Here is an 18794-nt window from a genome sequence, read left to right as displayed (position 1 = left end):
TTTAGGTAAGTTTATATTTGATAAGACTCATTAAGCATCATTCAATAACAGTTATCCTTTTATGAATTTACAATAATACCACCCATGCCTGAATTTTTAGATAATGCACCACAAAGTCTGTTGTGCTGTGTGCTTCCCCTATGGAAAATCTGCTAAGCAGCTTATTCTTGCCTCAATTCCTATAAAAATTAGCTACAACTTTAGATTATTTTAAATAATAGGTAGAAACTACAACTACCAAGTTACTTCATTTTGAATAAAATGTGGTCAAGAAGAAAGATGTTACCTTTGTTTTCACACGCCATCCACTGGATAGGTCCTCTGTCATAATTATGCTGACCAACTGAAAACGTGAATACTCGTACCTGGGGAATTGAAAAATAGGTACCTGTTAGTCTGAGTACTATTTAACTGAAGCGCACAACAAAGGAGCTAAAGTAAAAAAAAAAAAATAAAAGCATGTTTTTCAGTTGATTAATGTGACAAGCAAAACTGAGATCAGTAAAGTATTCTGGAAGATACCAGAGGGAGAAGTATCACCACAGACTTCGGTTACTCTGTTTAAAGTCGTACGTAGGTGCTCTGTACCACACTTGGATCCTATGGCAGGAACATGATGGAGGGAGGGCTCATTAGTGGTGGGCACAGTATCTTTCAGGTCCAATCTAAGTTCCCTTGTTTTACCTGGTTAAAACATATTATCCATATATCTAGCATTGCACAAGAGAAAATTTCCCGATTTCAAGGTATATGGTTATAAAAATGTGTTCCTAAAGGAGGTTGTTATACTTTTAGTTGCTTTAAGCTCCTAGGACTTTTAAAGAAAATCAAAATAGTTTCTAGCATGCTCTAAGATATGCAAATGTTTAAAAATTTAATTGAGATGGCTCTTAAATTATAGTAATTTGAATATTTATTGGAAGTCATTAAATTTAAATAAAGCCATAAAATATAGAAGATAAATTTAATGGTTAACAAATACTTAATAAAGTTTAACACACTGATTTTTACCAATTTAGGAATCCCAAACCAATATTCTAAGTTCCGTGTTTTAGCTTTTTCTAAAGATAAACATGGAGGAAATCACTTTTCCATGATTTCATGTGCTGGTTGGAACTATTATGTTAAGAGCTTTTCCGTATTTCACATTGATTGTTTGAATTGACGTTTTCTAATTGTTTCATCTGTTTCATCTTTTCCACATGATTGCAGAGGACAAATCTCAAAAGAGACTTCACATCTGTTCTCTATTCTTTTACTCGTCCTGGTCACACAGAAATCACATTATAACAAACCCTGTCTCAAAACATACATTGGGGATGTTGCTGTTTCACTTGTAAAATTTTATGTGAGCAACCTTTAAGTCGTCAAGGTTCACCTTAGCAGTTATGTAAAGAGCCATTTGGTGGTCACAGCTGAGTTCTAACCACCTCCAGTTGCAAGAATAAATGACTGGTTCTAGGCTAACAGACGTCAGTGACTAGTGACATTCTCTCTCTCTCTCCCCTCTGTCAAAATGTAACAATTTGATTTTCTTAAATTCTTAATTTGAATCATTTTATAGGCTGTATATATAATATAACACAAATATATATATATATAATGCACAATATATGTAAAGCAACACAGTCTATATGTGTGTGTCTATATATGTATGTGTGTGTGTGTCGTGTAACTGCTTATACAGTTAACTTACTCCTAAATGGAAATACTTCTATAAACAGGTTAACCACCCTAGTGATAATTCAATTTAACTGCCATACCCTAAACAACAATCACATGAAGTCAGTGCAGGGAAAAAAATCCAGATGCTTTAGAAAGCGCTTGGGGATCGCCTTCATAATTAAAACATGGGCGAGCATGTCTCCAATTTTCAACTTAAAGCACTGATTTCTCTAGGTGTTCGTGTTTCCACAACAGTGTTGTAGTGAAATATCTTGCATAAAATGCTTTTCAGTATAAAGGAATAAGTGGTAAGGAAAAATACAATAAAGATTACATTAAAGAAGAAAGAAATACAGCTAATAGGTCTCCAAAATGCAAACATTTTTAGTAACACGGAGGCTACACTTAGACATACCACATCATTGTCTGACGGATGTTATTCATCAGGTACTCCAACTAAGTGCTTAAATCAGTGAAAAAAAGTACCAGTTAAAAAAAAGAAAAAGCTTGTGATTTGCTTTACTACAGAAATGTCACCTAACCCCAGTGGGCCCTCAGTGGAACGCCCAGAAGTCCAAAAGAAGGAACTCAGAGTCATGACTGGGTGTGGAAAGGCGCAATCTGCCACAATGATAATTTCATAAAATTTAAAAACAGTCACTTTTTCCCCTCAGTCATTGTTCATTTTTCACCTAAGTCCTTGGCTATTTGAACGTAAATTACATGAACTGATTGAATCACTCTCATATAAGAATGAGAAATATGTACCCTTTTCTCAATTTATAGCTACCTTACTCTCAACATTTTTATTTTTAAAGTTTGTTATCTTTATTAAAACCTACTTTTTTATTTTTCAATTATAATTACTATCAACATATTTAAAGACATTTTTCCTGATATTTTTCTTAACTCTAAAGAGTCACTAAATTCTCAGAAAGAATTATGAGTGTAAACTTTTTATAATTTCTGCAACTGCCTTATGATTATGATATTACAGAATCTTTCTAATTAGATTCTGTAGTTTAGAATCTGAGTAGATTCTTCGATTCTTAGTTTTCTCTTGGCGGACACACACACACACATACACACCAAGCAGATGCATGTATATATTTAATGATTTCAGATTACCCTAGAATTTTCTGAAATAATTTTAAAATTATATTTGGTTAAGAAAGAGTTTACTAAGAATCACTCAAAAATTTAAATTCCTTATATGACAACTTAAATTTCAATAAAAATGGTTTCAATCCCAGTTGTTATAACAATGTTTATTTTGGTTTCCTTTACACACACTAACTAGATAATTATAAAATAATAATTTTAATTTCATTGATTTCATAGACATGTGCAATAGGCATTTTAGAGCATGCTTGTACATGATTTAGTGACATTTAAAACATGATTTTTTATACACTAACTATCCACTTGGACTTGTAGATGGAATCCCTCCTATTACATACTGTATTACTGCCACCTTGTGGAATAATGTGCTAACTCTAAAATTTCAGATACTCAAATCCACAGAGATGATTGCTGTCCCCAGCTTCTGATGTTTTCCACTTCTTTAAACTTACAGTTCCTGTTTAGCTATAATTTTGGGTAAAGGAAAACTAAAGTGATTTTTAAAATATGCATGATTTAAAAATCAAGTTAAATTACATTCAAAAGATATGTATTTTTTGAGCTCTTAGTAGTGTATCTGATGATCTCACACAAAAACAAATAAAATGACATCAAAATAACTCAATAGATTTAATGTACACTCACACAAGTTTTATATTTCATCTAACATCTCAAGCAAATTACTTTAAACCAACTACATCAAGACAAAGTCAACTTTTGTGGAGAAAAGATTCCTTTACTTATGTCTTATGGTACATTTATAATCACAACATCAGATTCACATGATAAATGCACACAGGAAATTTTCTGCTCTAAGTGAAATGAACCTAGAAAATTTGCTAAATGTTCCTCAACTAATCTGTGTGATTTTTTAAAATCTTCATTTGAGCATATATTTGAGTTTTGAGAGAGATGAAGGGAAAGAGAGAGACAGACAGACAGACAGAAACATGGGTGTAAGAAAGAAACGCTGATCAGTTGCCTCCCTTACAGGCCCTGATGTGGGATTGTGCCCTGACTGGAAACTGAACTTCCTTTTTGATGTACAGGATGACACTCCAACCAACTGAGCCACCCAACCATGGCTAATCTTCGTGATTTTAGATAGGCTCCTGTTTCAAAATGTTCACTTCCACGAGGTTCACATATGAGACGTGTATAGTCATAGATGGCTTTGAAAAATAGTTTGCAAAATGCTGGAACCCAGATCTCTAACAGAAATAATATGGGAAGGAAGTGTTGAATAAACATCGAATTAGGTTAAAACAGTCCCAACACTGCACTATTTTATCTATTGTATCTAATGCAATACCTTGTACACTATATAAGTGGAAAGAAATCATTGTTAAATGGGTGGTCTCAACTTCTCTGCAGAGGGATTTAACACATTTGTCATGTTGTCTGACAAGTAACTCAGCTCATTACAATGAGCAGAGCCACAACTGGGTTCGTCGTCGTCTTGAATTTTGTCATTTTGGCAGTTTAATTATAGCATGGTAAACTCTTATTTTTTTAAATGTTATTCAGACTTGCTCAACACAGTCAAACTTTTGTAGTCTACTTAATAGACATATCATTTATGTACTGTGTTATTCCTGGAGAATAAGACAAATTCTCCAAATTCTTGACTCATGCTTAGTTATATAAGCATATTCATAGAAGCAATAGTAATTTGAGAGCATAGTTAATAAGATAAAATATAAAGCAATTAAAAATCTGTCCTTATTAGCCTCAAACTTTCATAATTTGGCCTTCAGTATTTTCAAAAACAATTTTTTCTCTAAATAGAGAAATTGTAATTCCAATAATTAAAGCTGATACATCAAGTCTCGCCTACTTGGTCAGAGAAAACTAATTAACAACAAATTTTGCCATTTAAAATACATTACTTATTTGTTTCTTATAATATACCAATGATTTATAACTTTATCCTACAGTTCTGGACTTCTGCTAATCTGTTTTTTATTTTGTTTTGTTTGTTGAAGACCAAAATAGTTGTTGCCAATTAAGATTTTTCCAAAGCCACAGGGTCAACCTATTTTAGAAAGCCGTAGGAATTTCTTGTTTCCCAGCAGAACATAGTTACTGGAAACTGTCACCTCAACAATTATCAGTTACCCAGAGTTCAAGTTTAATTTACAATAGGCAAATCTCCAAGGAATAATGGAAATGAGACTATGAAGAGAGAAAGCCAATAAAATTAAAATAAAAACTTCGGCTATCGAAACATGTTAGAAAAATGATGTCATAAATGGGTTTTTATTAATTTACTATGTGTACTAAAACTTCTGGCATTTGGCCTATAAAAATACAAGACTGGACTGAATATTTTAGGAGACAATTCTATAGTGGTTTCCATAACTCTCAAAGATACTGAATCCAGAGCACTGAGTACCCCATCTCTCGTTTTATAGTATTATGAAGTAAATAAATGTGTCCAAATTCATCTTTCACACTTAATTGACTTTATAAAGCCCAATGATCGGAAAGGTACTTGCAGCCTGCCAAGTTTTGACAGCTTGGTCTAATCCATCTTAGCCTGTTGAGGCTGTGAGGTGCATGTCCCCTAGTGGTAAAACCCTTCCTTCCAGCCAGAAGGAAGGCTGGGCGGGCGAGTGAGGACTGGCGTCACCACAGGGCTGCCCCGGAGAAGAGAAAGACAGCCCAGCACATTCCACAAAACGTTATGAAATCTGGACTGTACATCATTTAAATTAATGATTGTCAGTAGTTCTCAGACTTTCAACAAGTTACTTGACTTCTTAAATTTTGCTTTTTTTATTTCCACAATGAGGTCAGGGTGATTATAACAAAAATAATTTTAACAGGATTAATCCAGTTGAAAATGAAATTATACATGTGAAGCATTTCTAGTATATAGAAAGTTATAAGCTTTATAAATATTAACTATGGTAACAAAGATGGCAGCAATGACAATGAAGACTCCAGTGTCTTCTATGGTCAGACTACCAGACTTCAGTGAGATAACATTTTCCATTAGTGGGTCATTAGTCTTTCATGTCTCAAAAAGAACTTAACTCAAAATAATACCTTTTTGGAGAAACAAATTTTGCTCACTTTATTACATTTAGCAATAAACTCTAAAGAAAAGGACCTAATATTGTTTAAATGTCATTCGTCCACATGCAATATGTGTATTTGGAATTTCTGAGGGTCTGACAGAAGAATTTAGTTGATGTTTGTTGGATCTGTGAAAGTAACAATACAAAACAACTTTAAAAAGGAAAGCAAAATACAATAGTCATCTAGATTATACACACATAATCTTTAAAAAAAAACAAGCTGATATTGCTTTCACACACCCTACATGTGGGTGCATAACATCGATACATGTCTTAGGATTATGTTGGTATTTTTAATTTATGAAAAACAATTATAACGAATCATCATCACATTATTAGTTCCCACAGGGGCTATGCTAATCTCTGTATTGTTATAATTCTAGTATACGTGCTGCCGAAGCAAGCACACAATACCAAATTATAAGAAAAAAATTTCACTTGTGTTTCCCTCGGCCTTCATTTATAGTGCTTAATAAAGAAAGAATAAGCTATGGGCATATTTTATTTCTAAGCAATTTGTAGCTCTGCAAAGATGATTGTCAACTGTGATATCAGAAAATAAGCAATATAATGATTTATTTCATATGTTACCTTGAGCAATGCCAAATACTTTACTGATACTAGAAACAAAAATCCTCATGAAAAACTATGGGTTGGACTGATTAGGGTAAATGAAAAGTGCCATTGATACAACCATTTTATATAAACTTAAACCTTCTCTACTTATAAGATGATGTGTTAGAATGGAACATCAATTTTAGTTCACATTCCAATTATAAGACAAAAATATCATTTCAAATAATTTCCTAATTTAAAAAAGATCAAAGCTATTGAGTTTTCCTTGGCATTTATGAATTTCCAACAGTTTACTTCAGGTGCATATTTATTGCATATTTACTGATATGTTTGATATATCAGTAAATAGTTAGCAACTACTATATTATCAAGCACTATGCTAGCCTCTATGGGTTGAACGGTGCTTTATGAAGTATCACAAACCCTACCTTCATGAAGCTTATAGTAACAGGAAGAAGTTCAAATTAAAGAGTGAATAAACACCTAAGTAAAGTGATTTTTAAAATGGTAATCTTGGAGAAAGATGACAAAAAGGAAAAAAGGTGCAGATACAGAGAATGATAAAAGGGATCTGTGGGGAGAGGGCACTGCACCCAAAAGCTGGACTGGGGAAGACACTTCTGCAGAGATGTACGATGAGCAGAGCTCTTAATTGGAGAAGGCAGCCACTGAAAAAGCACAGCTGAGTGTTTCTTATGGTATAATGTTTTCACACAAACAATGGGAAGTCCCAATTCTAGGTGCCACCATTCTACCTAGAAGTCACCCCACGTGCATTTGCCTCACTCAGAGATCTATGCCATATTATATATTTTGTGCTTAATTAATACATAATCTCATTGTTGAGTGGATTTGTTTTAGATATTATACAATATAAAAATGCATGGAAGTAATACCACTCAAAACTAAAGAAAATATATCTCATAAGAATTTCCTTAGTTCAGGTCATTGTCAACATCAATTTTCTCAAAAGATAAATGTAAATAAATCTGTCAAAGAGGAGGACACAGGTGTGTACACACATGCACAAAACCTGCCTTTGGTGGTCTACTGACAGGGCCAATGTTACAGTGCAATTATTCTTTCAGCTATACAGCAACTCTGGAATAAATAATATTTTTTATTTTTACCCACAAGGCATTGTTCCTATTCTAAAGCTAAGAGTCTTTTGGAAACTGTTGAAAATGCCAAAATATCTGAAATAAAACTTTTTAGAAGCAGTGCATTTGTTAAAGAGTATTAAATAATTTTATAATCTGAACGCCCTTCATTATCATATGTTTGAACATTCATTCCAAAGGCTTTCTTCTTGCCTGATGAAGAAGCCAGAGAGAGACAGTAGAGAAGGCAATGAATTATTCTCCATGAATAATTTTATCTACCATCTGTTGAAAAATTAACTGGCAATATTCACTGCTACTATTTAAAACACAAACACAGAGTCGACCATTTGTGACTTGATTTACAGTTTTGTAGGCTATATCTCTCTCCTTTGGATTTGACAGTAAAGTAGGAAAGACTATGCCAATCACTTTCTGAAGAATTTAAGAAATATTGTGTCTATTTATCGTCGGATGATTTTAACTTTATAGCTATGCTGTCTTTCTTTTGAAAATGATTCCCCATCTAGCATATACTTTTTTCCAGGTGTTCTCATTCATTTTCTAGTTATTCTGAAATGTTCATTCTATTAATTTGAATGTCTTTTTAAAAATTAATTCTGAGAAGTAAGCTAAGAGAAAACTCTTTTCTAGCTGGGTTAGACAAGCTCAGTGTGCAATGTTAACCAACCCCTTTGCTAGTCTACAGAAAAGCCACTATCTTTAATTCTGCTGGGCCTGGAAATTATCTTTCAACTCTGTGTCTGGTTTTACTTTACTTTATTCATTTGTTTGGACTCTAAGATAGAGTTCGTTTAACTTTTGGCACCATGTTTAAGGACATCTCGCACACATGGGTGAGCCCTGAGGAACGACATTGGGGCAGGTAAAGATTAGAAAGTAAATTCGTTTTAATTTGAAACAGCTGTGTGGGGAGATTAACATGATTTCGGTTTTAAAACTCTACCTATCTATACTTAGGTTGATTCATTCCCAAGAGTAATAGATTTTGCAACAGAACCCAAACATTTTGTCCTAACTTGCGAACACTTCTGGCCTCATTAAATTGTGCTGTATATCGGCGGCCTTATTCATCAGTTCTCTGGATGGACCTCATCGCACCTACCTGGGTGCTTTGAATGATTTCTAATGCCACTCAGATGAAAAACGAGTGTAAATCAAGCATTTAACGGCCATATTAACGCCAAGCAAGGGGAAAAGTAGGATTCAAACCGTAGTTTTCAGATTTTTTAAAACACATTTTATTGATTATGGTATTACGGTTGTCCCATTTTTCCACCCTTCATTCCCCTCCACCTTGCACACTCCCTCCCACCCACATTCTCCTGCTTTACTTCATGTCCATGTGTCATATATATAAGTTCTTTGGCTTCTACTTTTCTCATACTATTTTTACCCTCCCTCTATTTTCTACCTACCATCTACGCTACTTATTCTCTGTACCTTCCCCCCTCTCTCCTCCTCCCCCTCCCCTGTTGTTAACCCTCCAGGTGATCTCCATTTCTGTGATTCTGTGTCTGTTCTAGTTGTTTGCTTAGTTTGTTTTTGTTTTAGGTGTGGTTGTTAATTGTGAGCTTGCTGTCATTTTACTGTACATATTTTTATCTTCTTTTTCTTAGACAAATCCCTTTAATATTTCCTGTAATAAGGGCTGGGTGATGATGAACTCCTTTAACTTGACCTTATCTGGAATGCACTTTATCTGCCCTTCCATTTTAAATGAAAGCTTTGCTGGATAGAGCAATCTTGGATGTAGGTCCTTGCCTTTCATGACTTGGAATAGTTTTTTCCAGTCCCTTCTTGCCTGTAAGGTCTCTTTTGAGAAATGAGCTGACAGTCTTATGGGCACTTCTTTGTAGGGAACTCTCTCTTTTTGTCTTGCTGCTTTTAAGATTCTCTCCTTATCTTTAATCTTGGCTAATGTAATTATGATATGCCTTGGTGTGTTCCTCCTTGGGTCCAACTTCTTTGGGACTCTCTGGGCTTTATTATTTGTTCAAATGCCCTTTCCACTTGTTGCTCTTCCTCTTCTCCTTCTGTTACCCCTAAAATTCGGATGTTGGAACATTTAAAGTTGTCCTGGAGGTTCCTAAGCCTCTCCTCATTTTTTGAATTCTTGTTTCTTCATTTTTTTCTGATCGAATGTTCCTTCATTGATTTGAGTCCCAGTTTCCTTCCCATCACTATTGGTTCCCTGTACATTTTCCTTTATTTCCCTTAGTGTAGCCTTCATTTTTTCATCTAATTTGCGACCTAATTCAACCAATTTTGTGAGCATCCTGATTATCAGTGTTTTGAACTGTGCATTGGATAGGTTGACTATCTCTCCATTGCTTAGTTGTGTTTACTGTGGAGCTTTGATCTGTTCTTCCACTAGGGCCTTTTTTTTTTTTTTGTCTTGTAGCACCGGTTACATATGAGGGGTGAAGCCTTAGGTGTTCACCAGGGCAGGGCAACCCAGTCGCTGGATTGTGAGGCTGTATGTGGGGGTGTGGTCAGAGAGGGAACAATGGAGCTGGCTCTGCTCTCTCTTGGATTTCAGTCCCTTCCTCCACTTCCCCCAAGTTAATTGGGCCCTTATGGTGCTGATTCCTGTGTGGGTGGATTTGTGTATGTTCTAGGACCTTGTGGGTCTCTCCAATAAACTCTCCTGTGAGGCTGGGAGTTTCTCGGACACTTCAACACCCACAGGTGTTTTCAATCAGTAGTTTGAGGCTTTATTTCCTCGCACTGGGACCTTGGATTGTGTGGTCCATCCTGCAACCCCTTTGTTTCACCTGGTTTATCTGCACACAACTGAGACCGACGGCTCCACTAGCCACCGCTGTCCCTCCCCACCCTGGCTGCCTGTCTCCTCCCCTCCTACCAGTCTGGATGAACGTTTCTTCTTTGACTCCTCGGTTGTCTGACTTTCAAGCAGTTCAATTTTCTGTCAGTCCTGGTTGTCCTTTGTTTTTAAATTGTTGCCTTCCTTTTGGTTGTACGAGGAGGCCCTATGCCTCTATCTTGGCTGGAAGTCTCAGTTTTCAGATGTTTTTTAAAAAGCTCATCAAAGTTGCTTAATGATTTTGTGATTTTAATATTTTTAAGCTACAAGTGAACTTTTTTAAAGAGCATATTGTAAATAAAGTTATAATCAAGTGTAGAATTTTTAAGAGTATTGAAAATTTACATCTATTCAAATCTATTGAATTTCCTTTGTACACATTAGTTATTTTTAATCTTTTAATTTTTATTGCATTTTTTCATTACAATTTAGCGTCCTTATACCTTCTACTTTCTCCCACCGTCCCCTCCACAATCACTGCACTGTTGCCTGTGTCCATGAGTTTTTGGTCATTTGAAAAGATAATGTGGGTAGTGAAATTGTAGGTCGATAAATTTATGGTATAACAAATATTAATGTCATAGCTATGGAATTGGCCTGTCATACAAATCATTAGATGACAAAGGTAAATAACTATCTTCCCTATTAGTGTCAGTGGGCTGCAAATGCCTCAGATGAGGTTGGTGGGTTGTTAAAAATTGAGAAGTTTGGATGAGGAGGGGAAGTAAGAAAGGATTCCTCAGTTTGTCCACAACCCTCTTGATATTATATGTAAAGATCTTGAAAAAAATCTCCTTTATACATATATAGCCTATTTTAGTGTATATATTTATACACACACACACACACACACACATACACACACATATATACATGTGCTATTTGCACACAAGTCTCCTTGACATGAACAATTAACTACATAAATGTTGTCTGAACAAAACATTCATACATTCAGAGGTTGACCTGAATTAAAAGTGTTAGCCTGCCATCATCTATTTTCACACAGAACATACAAACACCAGGAGATGAATATATGTTTAACAAGCTTTGCCCATGTTAGAAAAGAAGCATTCAACAGGGAAGTAGAATGCATTTGAAATGTGGACAGTAATGTTTCCAGAAATATAATTCTTACTTGTCTACTTCAGAAATCTATGATCTGTATCTCTGTCAATCCCTCCTCTTTCATAGGTCTCCATCTACAATACTTTCTCAGTTTGGTATCAGTAAATTTTCCCTGTCAATATATCCCCTCACTAACCTATATCCTATGATAATTAATTAGCTTCTCCATCTTAAAAAATTCACACACACACACACGTGTGTGTGTGTATACAACCTGATCTCAGGTTGACCGTCTTATTTTCCCCCAATATTTCTTAGCAAATTTTCAAAGATTTAAAAAATATTTTACATTCAGATTTCTTCTTCCTCAGCCCTCACCTTACTCCTCACCCAGCTGCTGGCTCTTATTCACACCACTTTACTGTAAAAGATCTCATACTAGAATCACACACATGGTCTCTTAATACTGGAGATAATAATGAACAGAGGGGATGTTCATTTCAAATACATATAAATCTATGTGGCTATATCTGGATACGTAGGCATGTATATATGTATAAGTGTGTGTATCACAGAACTTTTCTATAGCTACTAAAATCAGAATCACAGATAAAGTATCTAATTCCATCTTAATTTTTATGTCAAGCAAAAAGAACATTTATTTTAAAAATCATAGAAACCAAGAACTAACTACTAAATTTTCCAGGTTGTTTTGGGATTAACAAAGGGTGTGTACCCTTAAGAGAAATGTGTGTCCTCAAATATAGAAGACAATATATTAACAGAAAACAGCAGGATTGTTGAATATGAGAGATTCATTAGTTTTGCAAAAGTAAATGTGATATGAACCATTTAATATGGTGTAGCATGTCACCAGATGCCTTTGTTCAAAACACTGAGTTCCTACAAAAGGTGAAGGGGATGAGAAACAGGGTTTCAAGAAAGTAATATTTAGATTGGACATTTTTGGATGCGCACATAGAAAAAATGGCCTTAAACTAGTAAATTCTCCATTTATTCAATTAATTGAACAAGTAGTAAAAATAGAGGGCAGACTACAATTGAATTAAAAAAGGACATAAAATCTTTCTATTTGGAAAAAACAAAGGAAAAATAACAAAATTTAGGATAATCCCCCGAGATATGTTGTGTTAGTCCTGGGCACAGAGTTTTAGAAGAGAAAAAATTATTAGTTTAAATGAAAATTACTTACTACTTCTCTTTTTATACATCTATATTCTTCCATTTAAAATTGTGAAGAATTGTTTGCTCCTTAAAATTAAGATATGTCTTAAGCACACATTTTGATAAAGAATACAAAAGTCATTGCTATGTTCATTTAAGAATCTTTTCCTTTATGAAGAAAAATATGTAGAGATTAAGATGTTTTCCTTAATGGTGGATGGTTTGGAAATCATAATAAAGAAAGAGCTGATTTATCTAAACTTATACCCATTAAAACGATACAATTATTAGGGCTTCTATACTTCTATCATAAAACAACCAAATATACTTTAAATTATGACTAACTATGAGGTGCTAAAAATCTCTGTAAAATTATAAGAGTTAGATTAATTGGTACAATTCTGAGATACACTGAATTTTGGGTTAAACTTATTTTGTTTTGAGTTCTTCTTAACATGGTAGTATTATATTACTTAGAACATTTAGATTAGCTGAATATTCCTTGCCCCACACCATGTTTTATAATTATGAACTTGTCCATGAACAGAAATAATGTTTCCAACCTTCGCTAGTCTCCATTTATTTATTTGTCATGCATGAAGAACTATCTTGGAATCTCTGCCCTCTGACAGATGCCTACAGCTCAGTGTTAAACAAGATGCTGACCCTGTCTTGTAGGACCATGTCATCCAGAGAGGGGGCAGAGGACAGGTCCCATGGGCAGAGTACAGTGTGAAGGACACATAAAACTCTACACAGCGAGCTACGGGATCAGATCGTAAGTATATGAACAAGTGTGAGGGGAAAGGGGACTGTTGGAGACATGCTCCAGGTGGTGATATTGCCCTGAATAGGAACAATGAGAAGGTACTAATAAGGTATCTTCCCATTACTTTTAATTCTGATCATTTCTTTCTTTTTTTAATATATTTTATTTATTTATCTTTAGAGGGGAAGAGAAGGGGAGAAGGAAAGAAGGAGAGAAATATCTATGCATGGTTGCCTCTCGTGGGTCCCCTGCTGGGAACTGGCCTACAACCCAGGCATGTGCCCTGACTGAGAATTGCGATCTTTTGGTTTGCAGGCCTGTGCTCAATCCACTGACCTACAGCAGCCAGGGCTAATTCTGATCACTTCTTTTTTAAAAATATTTATGAAATCACATTACCATTTGAAAGTATTTATAGTTAACAGTTTAACCCATTTGTCAACTTTTTGAAAAGGAATGGCTTCTCTACACCATTAAATAACCAGGTATTTAGGAAAAAATGATAACTCCTGTAATACACTTGTGTCATATGACATACAGTTTATATAATATTCAAGTATTGAGTATTAAGAAGATTTGTGATTAATTTGAAGTTGTATGTGTACATATTTTCAATTCTTCAATCACGTCAATCACACATAAGCTAAAATACACCTAAGAGTGTTTCAAAGTATTTTAAATTTTTTTCATAATTCTTATTCACAATATTTTGCCTATAAAATGATCTAAACCTGTTAATCCCTATATATGTCTCTCTCTCTCTCTTAAATCCACANTTAATCCCTATATATGTCTCTCTCTTAAATCCACACCCATAATACGTGCTTATTGATTTTAGAGATAGGGGAAGCAGAGAGAGAGAGAGAGAGAGATTGACGTGAGAGAAAAACCAATGATCAGATGCCTTTTACATGTGCCTCAACCGGGGACCGAACCCACAGCCTAGGCATGTACCCTGAGCAGGAATTAAACCTGCAACCTCTAGGTTTATAGGACAACACTGCACCAACTGACCCACACCAGCCAGTGCTGTATATTTATCTTTGTAATTCCTCAAATGCATATAAAACAATCCATTTAGAAAGTCATGGTTAATGATGAGCCACACCTCTGCTTTAAATGATGAAAATCCCAATGAAAAGCAAGGCAAATTCACATTTTACTCTGCAGTGTCTTCTTGTGGAATTTTTGAAACACAAGAAATAGTTCATAATGTATTATGACTATTACTGGTACATCCTTCACATTTTAGGAAACCAAGTTGAGAATCACGGTTCTCTTATGAATTGTGAAAATTGAAAGGAACAGACAGTAGGGCTGTCAGAACAGTTACAGTTAATATTTTCTACCATATCAGCAGGTTCAGCTGCATGTTTCTCTATCATACTGTCCTCTGCAGTCAAACAGACATTGAACCCAACATTTTCAACCTTGACACTCATCTTCACATTGTTTTCTTGCCGAAACAGTGTACCTGTGGAAAGATTTCTCTAAAATCTTTTTTGAAAGGAATCGGTTTTCAAATGAGGATGCAGGTTATGCTGTATATTACTTTTCCTAAATCTACAAAATAATGTCTGTGGATATAATCTTTTGTTTATAGAAAATTTTAGTGTTACTATATTAATCCTTAATAAGTAAATAACATCATAAATGTATCTTAAAGAATCTTAAATTATACCTATTTTCCATCCTCTTTTGGTTTCTCTCTTCCTATAGCATTTTCTCATACAGAATTTATACAGAAGAATCAAGTAGGGCTCTATAGTTCAAAATTATTTTGTTAGTGAATTAGTCATAAGGTACTTCTGAATCTCATAAAGATACTACATTTAGTGATTCTTTGATTCAGCACTTGGTTTATTACGCACAATCTATATGTCAACCATCATCTATTTCTATCTATAATATACTAGTGTTTTCTATTTTATTTGTTTTGTTTTGAAATATGCACCTGAGGACATGCTTATTGATTTCAGAGGGAGGGGAGGGAGGGAAAGAGAGGAGGAGAGAAACATTGATGTGAGAGAGAAACATCCATTGGTTGCCTCTTGTACCCATCCCAACCAAGGACTAGGGACTGAACCTGCAACCTAGGCACGTGCCTTGACTAGGAATCGAACTAGCGACCTTTAAGTTTATGGGAGGATGCTCCAACAAATTGAGCCACACTTACCAGGGGTGCTCACTGGTGTATTTTATTAAGTATTTCTCCCACTCCTCCTCACTAACTATCTTTTTTAAAAAACATGTAAATTAAAATTGATATTCAATGTGGTAAAATTGCACTTACTTTTTTATCTTTGTTGTATTTAGCAAATATCTCCTGAGCTCTCTCTTCTCCTCCATCCGTGAACAACATGATGATCTTATTGCAGTTAGCTCTGGAAACATTATACTGTAAAGAAAAAGAAAAATATGTACATATATATCATTCATAAGAAAGACTAGAAATTATAAAGCATATGAAGGAGCACGGACAACTTGTAAGTAATGAGTAAAATATATGCCTGATCTGCATATTCTAAGAACTGATTCCTGGATCAGGCCAGGCTCATCCCCACACAGAGCCTTCCCTTCAAGCCCACCCCGTACACCAGAAGGTCTCAGTTCCTTCAGGACTTGAATCAAATGTCACCTTATCACTGAGAACTTCCCTGAAAACTACAATTTAAATGTAATCTCCCTCCCAGGCTGTATTTTTCTTCACCACATTTTACACTCATATGTATATATATATATATATGACAGAATGAGAGAGAGAACATATTTTATTTTCTTTCTTATTGTTGCCTTCCTGTTATTGAATGTACCGGAAGTATAATGAGAACATTAAGTTTTTTTCTGCTTTTGTTCAGTGTTGTTTCCTTTCCTAGATAAATACCTAGAACATAATAACCTCAGTGGTTAATTCGTAGATTTTAAATGAATTAATGTTTATGGTGTCCGTTTTACACCCCTATAATTTCTACCAGAAACAAGCGATATTTATAAAAATGGTGCATACCCTTTCACATGTATTTTCAATCCCTTTACAAACATCTCCCCCTTGTCCTCCCTTCATCCCACTTTGCTCACTTTACATTTCGGAAACTGTTAGCTCCTAGCTGATCCCCAACATCCGCTGCTTTTTCATATCTTTGTAAATGTCCACACCATTTCCCAGAACGTCTCTCCTATTCTTTCTCAACCTGCCACACACTCTAATCCTGAAAGACACAAGTCCAATAAACCCCCTCAAAATTCCTTTAAAGTCCCAAGAGTGCCCCACATGGGAGAACAATGGGTTCGCATCAAAGGACCAGGAAAATAAACACCTGGTTTGGAACTCTGGGCTGCTTTGAGGTCTGAAATTGTATTTTTTACTATTGTGAAATGTGTTTCTGCAACAGTGTTGAGAATGTTAAGATGACACTAACTTATGAATGCTCAGCTCTGGTCAGCTCAGTGCTGTCAGCAGGGATACAACATAAACCTAGTTTCAAATTTGAACTTTCCAATAGCCATGTTAAAAGAAAGTAAGAAGAAATACCTGAATTAACTCTAATAATACACTTTCTTTAACCCAGTCATCCAAAAAGTTATCAATTAAATATAAAATCAGTATAGAAATTCTTGAGATCTTTTTTCTCTCATGATAAGTTCTTCAAATCTCCATGTATATCTTATACTTACAAACAAACACGTTTCAGTTCAGACCAGGCACATTTTTAGTTTTCAACAGGACACACGACTTGTGGTTGTTACCATGTTGGAAAGTATAGTCCTGACCTTTAAGTTACTAGTCTGTATTTTTAAATTCTTCACTATCCTGTAGTGCTTATGTTATTGGAGGTCCCTGCTCTATCTTATTTTTCAGATAAGATAAGCCCTATTTCCTGTTGTAAAAGCTACTAAAGATAACATTTTGCTTCACTGATAAAAAGGACCTGTTCTGTACAATCTCTTCCCACTGTCTAGGCGACTATAACATGGGCAGCACGAACTTTCATCCAAGCACTGTGAAAATACAAGCATTGACCAGTACAATTTGTCTCATTCAAACATGTCCTTATATTTGAAGGTAACTCTGAAAACTTGCCTCTATAAAGAATTACATATTCTATTATCAAAATACTTCTGTGAAAGGTGTTGAAATCCCTCAACTAAAATTAATTTCCACGATTTGCCTTTTGTATCTGCCTATTAAAAATGGGTGAAATAATATGCATCTAAAGGACTATCTCATAAAAGTGATAAAGTAAGTAAACTTTCTACCATAAGACTTGGTTTCCTTTTGGAAGCTGCATACATATTTAGCTACTCAATGCAAATATCATTAGGTTAGCACCAGTGTGGTTATCATTAGGTTAGCACCAGTGTCCTGCTGACCATGTGTATTTTGTATAAGCAAAATAATAAAGACCTTTCCCAGGAGAGAAAGAGGCAAAAATGGAAATAAAACGTTTTGTTTTCAACATGATTTTTCTTAGGAGTAGCATTCTCAGGACTTTTGATAAAGCAAAGTACATTACAGCAACTTTTCAGTGGATTTGCAATTATCCAAAGAATCACAGAGTCACAACAATTATACCTTAGTGGCTTATAACAAATTAAATAAGAGAAAGAACTTGACTATTTCAATGGAATTATAATTCGAGTTGTTAATTTGCTTTAATAGGCTATTTCACAGGCTGCTTTGCTGGACCTCTGTGTGGCCAGAGAAAAGAGGGCACCTACCACATACACACTCAGTCAAAAATTTTCTGAAAACTGTTTCTCAAATATTTGGCAATATTTTATGAACTGCTACCTAAAGAATAATTCAAATAATAATTTAAGGTTATCTATGGGATAAATGATATGTGTAATTCTATTTGACACTTGCCACAGTGACATTAAAAGAAAACCTTTCAAGGACATATGAAAAACAGAGATGGTACTGCATGGTACTGAGAAGAGTAGATGTCTTTGAAAGAGATAACAAAAGATGCTCAAACTTTGAATAAGGCAGGCCGTGACATTTGGGAAAATTATTTTAAAATGAAGAAAAGTAATACATAAGATATGTGTGGAAAGCACATCGGGATATTTACATCAGGAATAACAGATACATATTAAAAATCATTTACAATGGTGATAAAGGCAGCACTAAAAGCCAATAGGAAAAAAAACTGTATTCAATCAGCAACTAGTAATGAATCTGGAAGTTAATGTGGCCTCTTTAATGAGACTGCCCCTGAAAGAGTACATTAAATTCAGACACCTTAGCATTTCACAATAGAAACCTAGATGAGAGAGGAGTGAAGCGAATTAATGACACTGAGAGAAACTATTAAACTGCCAAGATCTAGAAAACTCAATTATTGACTCAAGAGAAAATAATTTTCATGTTAAAAACT

General features: G+C 34.8%; 1 protein-coding gene across 6 annotated transcripts in view; it reads right to left on the bottom strand.

The window, feature by feature from the left end:
- CACNA2D1 (calcium voltage-gated channel auxiliary subunit alpha2delta 1) overlaps nucleotides 1-18794 on the bottom strand; it is a 472005-nt gene that overhangs the window by 72813 nt on the left and 380398 nt on the right. For all 6 annotated transcript variants that reach the window (XM_037066145.1, XM_037066146.1, XM_037066147.1 and 3 more), the window contains exons 12-13: nucleotides 15707-15811; nucleotides 287-365 (exon numbers count right to left, since the gene is read on the bottom strand). In XM_037066145.1, the coding sequence (XP_036922040.1) occupies nucleotides 287-365; nucleotides 15707-15811 (184 nt within the window). The remainder of the gene's footprint in view (nucleotides 1-286; nucleotides 366-15706; nucleotides 15812-18794) is intronic.

The sequence above is a fragment of the Sturnira hondurensis genome, unplaced genomic scaffold (assembly GCF_014824575.4).
Source record: "Sturnira hondurensis isolate 20B ecotype Veracruz unplaced genomic scaffold, ASM1482457v3 Scaffold0016462, whole genome shotgun sequence".
Taxonomy (NCBI): domain Eukaryota; kingdom Metazoa; phylum Chordata; class Mammalia; order Chiroptera; family Phyllostomidae; genus Sturnira; species Sturnira hondurensis.
This window is presented reverse-complemented; position numbering and strand designations above follow the sequence as displayed.